Source organism: Strix uralensis, chromosome 7 (assembly GCF_047716275.1).
Source record: "Strix uralensis isolate ZFMK-TIS-50842 chromosome 7, bStrUra1, whole genome shotgun sequence".
In the NCBI taxonomy this organism is placed as follows: domain Eukaryota; kingdom Metazoa; phylum Chordata; class Aves; order Strigiformes; family Strigidae; genus Strix; species Strix uralensis.
This window is the reverse complement of record NC_133978.1, coordinates 6,025,175-6,037,440: the sequence shown is the minus strand read 5'-3', so window position 1 is coordinate 6,037,440 and position 12,266 is coordinate 6,025,175. Positions and strand designations below refer to the sequence as shown.

At 39.2% G+C, this 12,266-nt stretch overlaps 1 protein-coding gene across 2 annotated transcripts in view; it reads left to right on the top strand.

Annotated features, from left to right (window-relative positions):
* TET1 (tet methylcytosine dioxygenase 1) overlaps positions 1 to 12,266 on the top strand; it is an 88,891-nt gene that overhangs the window by 33,519 nt on the left and 43,106 nt on the right. For both annotated transcript variants that reach the window (XM_074874266.1, XM_074874267.1), the window contains 3 exons: positions 7,427 to 9,962; positions 11,418 to 11,508; positions 12,146 to 12,239. In XM_074874266.1, the coding sequence (XP_074730367.1) occupies positions 7,427 to 9,962; positions 11,418 to 11,508; positions 12,146 to 12,239 (2,721 nt within the window). The remainder of the gene's footprint in view (positions 1 to 7,426; positions 9,963 to 11,417; positions 11,509 to 12,145; positions 12,240 to 12,266) is intronic.

Here is a 12,266-nt window from a genome sequence, read left to right as displayed (position 1 = left end):
TCAGCTTTAAAACCAGGCTAGAGCATACCTATAACATGGATGTTTAAATTTGAAGAAGACTTGTGTGAGACTTGCTGCAGTGTGTATTTGGGACCAGTGCTGATACTTCAGAGTGGGGGGAAAACAGGGTATTTGTGTGTGAGAGCTGGTTAGCATTGTTAACTTATGGTGGTGTATGTCCTGAGCAGATCTGGTCTGAGAGCAGCTACCGGCATGTAGCAACTTGTGAATAATATAATTGCTTGTACAACAGATGGTTAGGCACTTAAACTGAGCCCTCAATTAAGGAGCTGAGTATCTTCCTGGTTAGATTATAGGAACTGGAAGGTTATGTTGTTACCTTAGCGGTTCAGATCTTTACTGAACAGAAATTGAAGGAAAATTACTAACTTATATCGGTTTGGTTCACATATGGTAAACCCAGGCAACATCATTGTGATCACTTCTTGTGCTGAGAGGTCGTAAGACTGTATCAATTTATTTGGATTAAGCATCGTGTTTTTAAAATAGCTCAGAGAACTTGAATTTGAAAATTCCCATGGATGAAAAGTGCATCAAAACACCTAACATGATGCTTAAAAGATTCTTTACGCTTTCTCTGCAAAACTGTGCACCATAGTTCAAGGCCAGACTTTTCTGGCCTTAACTTAAAGTCATTGAGTCTTGTTATACTTTTGTCTGCTAGAACAAGGACCCTTCTGTTATCAGCTTTCTTTTCCACATAGACTTAGCTGCAGTTTGTGGCTTTTCAATTTTCTTTTTCTTTGGTAAATTGCAGAGAGTGAGTAGAGAGTGAACTTGAGGCTTTCACTTCAAGATGTTTCAATCCTTTGTGATTCCTGTGGTCCTCCAAGCCCTCTCCAGCATATCAATGTCTAGCTTGAATTGAGTATGTCAGAACTGGACGCTTTATTCCACTAGCAGGTGCAAAAGTGCCAAGTACAGGATAGAAAGTAACCCGTCTTTCCTTAATTATATTGTTATTTATGCACCCAAGAATCTCACTAACCCTTTTGGCCATAAAGTTGCAACAGGAGTTTCTATAGTTACTGGACAGTTGATTATTGACCATGTTAATGTCCTTCTTAAAGGCATCGCTTTCTAAGATAGAAACCTGCAGTTTGTCAATATAGTTCCATGTCTCTGTTGCTAGACACACAACTTCACCTTTAGCTGTATTGAAATGTGTGCTTGCAGCTGGCTTGCCAGTTAGCTTAGGAAGCATCATGTCTGATCTTTTAATTATCTGTTATTTTTCTACTAGTATTAATTTCACTGTTCTTTCAGATCATTGCTAAAAATGTTATATGTAGCTGTGATCTGTTCCCTGAAGACCCTGTTATGAATGCTGGGCTGATTCTCCACTTAAAGTTAAGGGCCGGGCAGTACTTAGTGCTATGGTGATGGTTTCGAAGATGGGTAGACCACAAGAGACATTAGCTAGGATGGAGAAATTCAAAGACTGAATGTCTTTTATCTCTGCATTTGAGTTAAAGCACATTAGGGGAAAGTTGTATTAGGGAATACATATTGCTGCTGATTGTATCATTTTTCTTTTGTGGCTTAATTGAGTGCTATATTTTCCAGAGCTGCCAGTGGCTCTTTGAGTGCTCAGTTTCAATATTGAAGACAAATGATTGAGTAATTCAAAACACCAGTAAAAAACCAAACCAAACCAAACAAAAACCACCAAGCAAGATGCCTGTTTATGTTTGCTTCTGTGGCAGAAAAAGTGCTGTAATGTTTGGGGTTTTTTATTTCTTAACACATCCAATTCTTGGGTGCCTGTGGAGGAGAATGGGGTGTCCTCACTCTGGTTTTTTTAAGCTCCTGTTTGTAGCTTTCACAACCTAGAGCTCAGGGTTGACAGAAACGGTGATTTGAGTTTGTGGCAGAGAGTGCCTATTTCCGAGTAATAATCCAATAAATATACTTCTCTGGGGATCACCATTTGAAGCCTTTAGAGCCAGAATTAGTATCCTGTAGTTTTTGATTTTGTTAGTAAGTGCATCCTTTAGGGTCTGATACTGTAGATCATCTTGTAAGTGGTCTCGCTGAAGTTGTTACACGAGGTGGGCAGGAGGACTGTAGTAATAGTGTAGGAGAGAGAATGAAGAGAACAAAGATGTAAAGGATAATTCCTCATGGAAAGACAAGATAAGGAACTTTCCTGTTGGGAAAGCTGCCTGGTGTTTGAAGCACATAGCAAAGAGGATATAAATGTAGATAAATCAGAGATGAAGCTGAGAAGGTGAGAGCTAAGCTGTAGCTTGGAGAATGTTCTTCGCCATTGTGGCTATGGATATGAAAAAAAAAAATACACCATCATCTAGAGCAGGCTTTCCAGCTGTTGTAAGATTCGGTGTGAAATGATACCTCCTGTGATACTCAAGTTGGTGGTTTTAGGTGGATTTGATACTCGGGGATGGGGGGAGCTGGGAGTGAGGGAGATCCCTCCAGGGAAGTCCGGGTGTCCTGAGCGATCTCTTACCTCATGTCCCAGCTTGGGTCCCTGTCTCCGGATTTGCAGAACCATTTGTTCCCCTGAGTTTCGGTATAAACCAGCCTCTCTGCTAAAACTTGGCTACATCATTTTGCCAGGAGTAGAGATTATTTGCTTTGATTGGAGTAGCTTCTAAAATGCAGAATTATTACCTGTCCTGTCCCTTAGTGCCACCTGCGAATGTTGTTCTCTTGAGGACCAAACCATCTTGTATATGCAGACTGTGTTACATCAATAAAAATCTGTCTCTCTGCACGGAGACTATAGAAAATGTGCCTTACCTGAGCTGCTCTAGAAGCGCGGTACACCAAGAGACTGTTTCACATCCCTGGTTGTTAACGCAACTGTGGTGGTTATTGCTTTACACCTCTGGTCAGGTTCATGGGAATAGACGCCAGCTTGCAGCTTGGCCCCTGCTCAGCTGTTCTCCTGCCGTTGCTGGGAGCCTGCTCGGAAACCCTGCTCAGACTGCAGCCTTGGGCAGCAACTTAGAGCACGTTGCTGTTGTCTGTTACGGTAGTCAAACGTGAAGTAGTGTGGTCTTAAATAGAAGTTTATCCTTAAATATATTATTGTATCTGCATTTATTTTGGAATGCAAAAAAAACCTGGCAGTACTTAGAAGGTGGCCGATACTTTCCACAACATCCCACCTTATGTTCATCTCTTCTAAGCAGTGCACAGCTACATAAATAACATAAGCAACTGTTTCTCCACACCTGTGCTCTTTGTCTCCCTGTCCCTTGTCCTGTACCTCCTTATCCCTGTACGTTGGTCCTGTACAGTGCAGGTCCTGGATTTCACCGAATTCCTGCATGTCCTGGGGAGCAGATGCTAGAGAGCAGGAGTAAATTGCTGCTGGTCAGCTGGCTGGTGCTTTCTTACCCCTTGGTGAAGCAGTGACATCCAACAGTTGGTACATGAATAAACCACCGTGTTCAAGTGTTAGATGAAGTACGTTTGGGTTTTTTTCCAAACAGTTTTTCTGAAAGAAATCTTCTGTTGTGGTATTTGAGCTCTGCAGAGCTGCCAGCTCTGTGCCAACGTGGAAGGGCATGTGGGACTGGCTACGTGGCTGCAGCAGGATCCAAACTTATCCATTGCACTGCAGTGGAAAAAAGATGCAAAGTGCAAGTGCTTCTTACCCGCTCATCCTTTTATGTTGATAAATGTTGTGACCTTGAAAGAACTGCCTTTTGGGTCATCCTCATTATTAGCACAAGCTAGGAGGTGCAAATATTTTTTGATCTGTTTGGTGTACTGTATTCTTGTGGGGATCTGGGCAGAATCCTCTGGGGAGGGCTAGTAAGGGGGACTTGGCATTGCTTACCGTGTAACTTGTCACGACTTGCTAGTAGAGCCATTTTATCAGTAGTTGATCTGGGCATCATCTGTTATTTCTGGTTTATGGGAGTAATGATTTCTGGTACTGTCCTTTAGTACAGTGTTTTGTTACCACCTGTAGAGGTATGAAACAAGACATAAACCTATAGCCTGCTCTCTTGTACAGAAGATGTGGAAATGTCTTTAGGATAGCTTTAGCATTGTATTTTGATTGTGAATTGGTGAACTCTTTGCATTTCCTCAGAGGCATCTTGTGTTAAAAGAAAAGTTAATATTAAAGTCTGACCCTTTTCAGAATGGTGAAATGATTTGCTGTAACTGGCTTTTCACGTCTGCTGGAAGCATTAGCTCACACAGTGAATTATTTTGGGGTGGGGGGTGGATTTGTATATAAGAGATAGTGTCTGGTTAAAGTTGAAGTAATACAGCAATGGCTACAGCAGACACCCTGTGGTTCCTTTCCTAATAGCACCAACTACTCCAGAGTCTAGGCTGGAGCATGATTTGTTAGTGGTTTATGGCTCCAGATAGAGTAGTGCTCTCCTTAATGAGGAAGAGAGGAAATTACTTCTATTGATCCAGTTTATTCTTCAGCTTTTCATTACGCTTGTGTAAAAGATGTAGAAATCAATCAGATCAGACTTGTGTGCCTAACTTCCATGAATTTTAAGACCATTGCTTGGAATTGTGGTATCCTTGTCTGTAGTCTTCACTACATTTATTTTTTTTTTTTCCTTAGTCCTGATTCAGGACGTGAAGATAGATTGCTCCTAGGTTGTTCAGCTGCAGAAGGTTTTTGCTGAGCTATTACTTTTGATCTGCCAGACTTACATTGAGGAGAAGAATCAAATGAACTCTGCCCCTCCTAGTATGTCTGCATTTCTTTTTATGTTGGGAAACAATAACTTCACATATTAAACTGAAAAGGCCATTGGAAAGTCTGGTTAAGAGAGGAAAGAAAAAGGTATTTTTTAGGATTCATTGCAGTTCAGTAACAAAAGAGAAAAAGCAACATAGTGCTCAAAAGGAAGAGAGTTTGATTTAAAAAAATATATCCAATTTTATAATAATATTTATTCTTTGTGTGGAAAAATAAAATATGAACCAAATCATGCCAATGATATGATTCATCTGATTCTTTTTTCTTCCTTGTTGCATGTGGGCAGCTTCCAGTAATGTTAGTGGAAATTACGATGTATGAGGAATAATTTTATTTTAAAAGTAATCCCACTTTACTGCTGGGATCACTGAGGTCTTACAGGGACACAGCACTGCATCTGTGCACTACTAGCAGATCAGGGAATATCCTGAGTATTTTTGAGCGTAGCAGTGCTTTTTGTTCACATGAAAGTATTTCATTGAGGAGCAACATAGTTCGGAGGGAAGTGTGATTTTTGCACTTTTGCACTTTGAGTGCTGTCAGTGGACTCCGTGTCATCTCTCATTCTCATCTCTGCTGGTCATGGGTGAATCCTCCTCTTTCCCCCCACCTCTAAAAAATAGATTTTTTTTTTTTTTTTTTTTTGGTAGTGAGTGACACCCTCTAAAAATGAAGAGAATACAAAATTGTGTTGTTGTGTTGAAAATGTACAAATGCTGGGGAATTATTTTAATCTATTTGTTTCTATCTCCTCAGCCTCCTAATTGTCTAATTAAATAATTTTAATAAGAATTTTACATGGTTGGGACAACTTTTGGACTGATAGAGATCTTAGATATACTTTTGCTGAAGAAAAAACTGCAATGTCATATCCTAGTTCTTTCTGAAGTTAAAGTAATTGAAATTCAGCTTTTGCACAGTTATAAAATTGTGGGGTTTTACTTTTCCATGGTGAACCCTTAAAATATTTTCTGGTAGGGTTGTGGAGGCCTGTGTAATGTGTTTACTCCTGCTAACAATAGAGCTGCTTAACTGCTTTTGTGGATCCCTTAGAAATTGCTCAGTGATCCCCTGGGTCTGTGGATCATTGATTGAAAATCACCAGGATCTAGAGGAGCTCAGGCTCATAGACCATTAGTCAGCGTCTGTGTGTAATAAAAAAACATTAAATAAGGTATCTTTCTTTCTTAATGTAATTTCTATAGGTCTCACTTAGCTGCATAGGTGCTGGACATGTTTTTACATAACATTTCCATGAGAATTTATGATGCCTCTCATAATATCTAGGGCATGCTATGGATTCCTGCTTTTGTTTTTTATCAATCGGGAATCAGTTGTGAGGTGAACAGTAGGCTCCAGATGGAGCTGGGTCCGTATGCCTTGTTTTGCTTGGGGGATTCTGGCATTTCCATCTTGATGGTTATGATTAATCATTAATCTATTTTGCATTTGTTCTTCTGAGTTATTTTCTCAGAGAAGTCCATGCACTTTATTTGGCATGACCATAAAACCATGTCTGATTTCACTGAATGTTTTATATTAAATTGGGTGCTGTTTCCTAGGAACTGCTAAGATGTACTCTGCCAGCATATGGTTAATTAACCAGTTATATTGCTTATATCTGATTGGAAAAGCAGGACTGGTTTTCTTGTTAAGTAGGGCTTAAGGCTACAGATTATTTAAATAAATCTTAGATGTTACAATGCGATTAAGTACCATCAGTGTCTATTGTGACTTAAAATTATTTTTTAAAATAAAATTTAATATAAATAGAAATAAAATTTGATTAACGTAATAAAAATTGGATTCTTGCCTTTATTGCTGCTTCTGCCTGAGTTCATGCCTTCATTTTTTTTAAACTTAAATTGCGTAATTCCTTACTTCATCTCTCAAGGCCCATATATGTATTCTTTCCAGGACACAGCATTCTGACTCTGTCTAGATTTTGACATTGCCTCAACCACATGAATTGTGTAATATCAGTGAAGATGAAGAACATGTTTAACCAAATACTGAAGTTTACTAAAAAACTGTTGAGTAGCTTACATGAAAGACTGTTCAGAAACCTGGAAGTTACCATCTAAATACAGAAGCTAAACACAGTGTTTAGAGGGTAACTTTCAGGTGAGCTAACGTTAATTGTCTTACTATTCATTTCAGCTTAGGTTTCGTCATTTTTTTTAAGGACTTTAAACTAAGACTGAAAACCAGCCACTCTTGCTAGAGTGTCCAATCAAGTGTCAGTTTATTGCTCTAGCCAAATCGGTATAATTATACCAAATTGCTACTAAACTTTCTGTGGTACAAGCCTTTAGGTTTCAGTCCTGCTTTGAACTCAAGGGAGACTTTTATCTGCTTATGCAAATTCATTAAAAATTGAATCCTTAGATCTGATTCTAAATGCTAACGTCCTTTATCTGTTCATTCATTTCTTTAGTTTCCCACCACCGCCACATGCACACACTTTCTTCCTCTGCCCCCACCAACAGTGGGAAAAAATAGCTATAAATATGGATAGGGTCTTTAGGCTTCAGGGTTTTTCGTGACTTCCCAGGTTTTTTTCCAATCTCTGTGCCTGTGCTTAATTAGGATATTCCTCATATCTGTCAAAGTAGGGTTTAATTTCTGTAAATCTTATGCTTCTTCTTTTTAATGTTTTTGAACTGCCGTTAAAACATTTTTTTTATTATTATTTTATAGGCAAATTTAGAAAACAAACCAGTAAATGGCCGCAGACCAGAACTCATGGAATGCAGTATATGTGGTCATGGTGAAAAATACAGGGTGAAAACAAACCAAGCAGTACCCATTGAAAATGTGCAGTCTAAGGAGAAGGAAAGAATGACAGGCTTAGAAGCAGAGAAGTGGGCACATAATGAGAAGCCATCTTTTGGTGTCCATGTTAACGGAGATATCCATGGAACTGTGACAGGCAACGAACACTTGAAAAACGCTGAAGACAGTGAAAGAGCAGTCTCTCCCAGTCAGTTAGCTGAGCCAAAAAAATCATTTGCACAGACCATCAAAAATGGCATAAAAACCCTACATTATTCACCACCGGAAGCAGTTGCTTCGCTGAAAAAAGTATCCATAGAGGAAAGGACGGATTTGACAAACAACTCCCATATGCAATGGACGAAGGGTACCAATCTGAATAACATAGTACACACTCTGACAACTGGCGTTGGCTGCGTTCACCCAGAAAAGCAAGGAAATGTTTTAATGAAAGCGGAAAACTGCACTTGCAGCATCTTTGAGGGTTCTGATAAGTCAGTTTTGCTGACGGGTTCCATTTCGGATCTGCAAGAAAGCTTGTGTTGTCCTCCACTGCCTGAAGAGGAAGTGCATGTAGGGAAGGATGGTTTTAAAGTACCTAAGGTAGAGACACAGCATGAGGATTCTTCACTCCAGCCGACTTTCTTGTCCCTGATTAAAACCAGAAATTTAACTGTAGAGCAGGTTGTAGCTATTGAAGCTTTAACGCAGTTATCCGAAGCCCCTTTAGAAACAACTTCACCAGCTAAAACTGAAAGTACTGAATGTACAGAAGAAAGAACTTCCAACTCGCTCCATAGTTATAAAAGGGACATTTCATCCTCTTTCACATCTTCTGCATTAAAAGAAATCAAAGACACTTACTTACAGAATGAGCAGCAGCTCCTGGCTCACTGCGCTCACTCACAGAAGCAGCTCCCTAATAAAGCAGTGTTATACAATGGCCAAAGTTCAGTTTCTGAATTGCATGATAAACCTGCCAATCTGGCGGGTGAGATGTATAAACTACAGTTATCCTCAAGAGATACCAAAACTTTATCTGACTTAACATCTAACGCAAAATCGTTTTCAGGATATGCTACCAAGAAGAGTTACACTCATGATCCAGTCACCCTTGCACGGTATTGCAATGCTTCATGTAATGTCCAGCAAACGAGTAACAGCTTGGAAACTCTTGGCCAGTTAGAGCAAAAGCCAACGTGTAATGATTTGAACTTGGAAGCTAGTTCTTTGATTAAAGAAGGAGGAATTCACAGCCAGGATGAAGAGGATGTAGCTACACAACTAACTCAACTTGCAGCGCTAATTGAATCAAACCAGACAAATCCAAAGCAGAAGAATGACATAAAGGCATCACTGCTTAATCTAATATCACACGAGAGGCAGCCAAAATATAACCAAGATGTGTTGCAGAAAAAAGAATCTGTATTTTTTAGGCATAATTATAGTTCCTTACTGTTAAAGCAAAAACAACCAACAAATAAAAAAGGAAATGCTGTACCATGGAAACCAAGGCACAAAAAGAAGCCTCAAGAAGCACGCTATCAACAAAATAATCAAAACCAGCTAGAGCTGTTGTCATGCCAGCATAGCGAGTTACAGGACATTTGGATATCATCAAAACTGCACAAGCTTGGTCAAACCATGCCACAGGACTCCAGAATAGCTCCGTCTGAAAAAAAATCTCCAAGAACCAAAGTACAGAGAGCCGTGAATCAAAATACTTTAGCGTCACAAGAAAAAACTAGATTATTTCTCCCGCAAACGCAGATAAAATTCCATAGGTGTTTACCTGAGGTACCACAAGAGAAAAAAAAAGACAGGTTATTTGGCTGTGAAGTGGTGAATGAGCAAATGAAAACTGCAGGCTTCGGTGACCCACTAGGCATTGATCCACTGAAAAATGAAGTTGTTGCACGTAACCAGTATAGCAACCTGTCCTCCCGTAATCCTCTGGCTGTTTCACAGTTGAAAACAGCATCCTTATTGAACAGACCAAGTGAAAACCTACAGATGTTTACAGAAAAACGTAATTCTCAGGTACAGCAAACAGCAAATGTCAGTCAAACGCATCCTTTGCCTCAAACTTTTAATCAGTCTAACCTGAGAGCTAACGAAATGCATGGCGAAGACAAAGCCTGTATTCAGCAGGGTGCTGTCGAGCAACAAGTTGATCCGAAGTCGCAGGTGCTGCCTGTTGCCTGTGGTGGGGCCCAGGTACCAGGTTCTGTTGAAGCTCTCAGGAATATGGAGTGTGCGGGCGAAGTGACTGTTCTGACATCAACCAGTTTGGGTACTGACCACCCACAGAGCACAGGCGACTCAGGGTGTTCTCCAGCAAAAAACACGCTCAGCAGTTTCCTTGAATCACCAATGAAGTTTCTTGATACCCCTACAAAAAATTTAATAGATACACCTACAAAAAAAGGACAATCTGAATTGCCAACTTGTGACTGTGTCGGTAAGTCTTTTTGCTAACTTTTGCCTGTACCTTTCACATGGAGCTGTGTTAGCGTTGCTTCCTTTAATGTGAGGAAGTGTACCAGGCGCTTCCTTAGCTGCTGCACAATGATCAGTGCTTTGCCATTAGGAAACGGGAGGAAATTTTGCCTGGTGTTCTTGGGCCTGCAAAGCACAGCAGAATTGAGCATTTTTGGTATTGCAACTGACAGGTTTAAATTCTCTACTTAAATTCAAACCCAGGAGGAAAAGTTTTTCTGTTTGTTGTTTTTTTTCTGTTTGTTGTTTTTTTTCTGTTTGTTGGTTTTTTTTCTGTTTGTTGGTTTTTTTTCTGTTTGTTGGTTTTTTTTCTGTTTGTTGGTTTTTTTTCTGTTTGTTGTTTTTTTTCTGTTTGTTGTTTTTTTTCTGTTTGTTGTTTTTTTTCTGTTTGTTGGTTTTTTTCTGTTTGTTGGTTTTTTCTGTTTGTTGGTTTTTTCTGTTTGTTGGTTTTTTCTGTTTGTTGGTTTTTTCTGTTTGTTGTCTTGTCATTGTGCTCTATGTGAATTTATCTGAAGTATATCAGATTATGATTTTTATGGTCTAGAACTAGTTTTTGCCTGAGATGGTCTGGGCAGAAATTTCCCAGTATATTGTCATTGTTGCCATAACGCTGTTAGATAAGCATCAGGGCGTAGTTGTGGGCGGTCCTGTTACTGTCACTGTTAGTCCTGATGACCGATGTCAGTTTGCCTTGAAGAGCCTGTGTCGAAGGCGACTAGACGCCTCTCATCGCAGAGAGGAGAGGTGGAGTTCAGGTCAGGCCACATACGTCATAATTTGCGTTGCAGGATGAGATGTCAGACCAAACTCAGTATTGAGGATTTTGCAAATATAGCTGGATTTGATGGTGGTAGACATGCTGTGTTTTGAGACTATCAGAGTGCACAGATGGAAAAACAAGTTGGAGACTTAACAACAGATTGTACACAAGCAGATTGTATCATCTTTGCTTTAATGTTCTGAATCAAGAGAGTGCTAGTTAAGAGGCCTGGATTATGTTTTCTGTTCTGTAGTATATGAATATCGGTTAGATTTTTTTTTTTTCCCCTTAATTCTTCTTTGTCTACAATTAACTAATAATGTTTTCCTACCGACAAGGATATTGGGAAGCTTCTTAGTCAATACAGGTCAGCTTCCATAATGAAAATTTGTAAAGAACGTAAAATATTACTATAATTAGGATTACTTTATAACATAAAGGAAAAATACTAGCACATTAATAGGAGGAAACAAGTATAAAATAATTTTGATGCCTCTGAGGAGAAAAATCTGTCATACTCTGTATTCATTACATTTCAGGGACAAATTTTACGTAATGTAATTTGGAAGATGTTTTTCTAAACCATTTCTAAGCTTACTTGTAATGGTGTAAATAAATTTTGTACATGCCAACTTAGTTTTCTCTACCTGCTTACAGAGCAAATTATAGAGAAAGATGAAGGCCCATATTACACACACCTCGGGACAGGACCAAGTGTTGCTGCTGTGAGAGAAATAATGGAGAACAGGTGAGGAAAATTTAGCATTTAATGCTCACAGTATTTTTAGCTGTCTAAACAGGAAAGAAGAAGAGCTATGAGAAATCGGGTGATATGTTTAGCTTTGTTTTTCTAAAATTTTGCAGTACTCATTTGTGAAGTGTTTTCTTCTTCAGATGTGCATGAGGTGAGCATTAGCATTTCAGTTCCAAACTTGTGTGTCTTTACTGAGGTCTTGCAGCTTTGGGGTTGAATTTCAAGTGCAGTGTGCTCTTAGGTGCCATTGAAGTTAATAGGAATAACAGAGACAAGCAGCCGGCAAAATCAGTTTTCTAGTGTCCTACATGTGAAGAAGCTGTGGTACACTGAACAGAAAGGTCACATTAGTGACTGAATGCACTAGGATTTACAGACAGATAATGTTTTCTTCCTCAAATAATGTTACTTTAGCAGCCGAAACTTGTTACCAGAAGAGAGATGTCAAAAATCACTCTTGCGAGTAGGACTTTAAAATTAAAAGGTATTTTTTGACATTATAAATATTTTGGTTTTCTTCTGTTTTCAGTAAAGTAAATATAAATTTGTTATTCTTGTTTTATTGAAAATGTTTCCTGTTTTAAAATGGTCCACAGCAGTTTGTTTTACTCCTGAACTTTTTTTAATGCAGGTATGGAGCAAAAGGAAGCGCTGTGAGAATAGAGGTAGTGGTTTATACAGGAAAGGAAGGAAAAAGCTCTCAGGGGTGTCCAATTGCCAAGTGGGTAAGTTTTTATATTACAGCAGTAAAA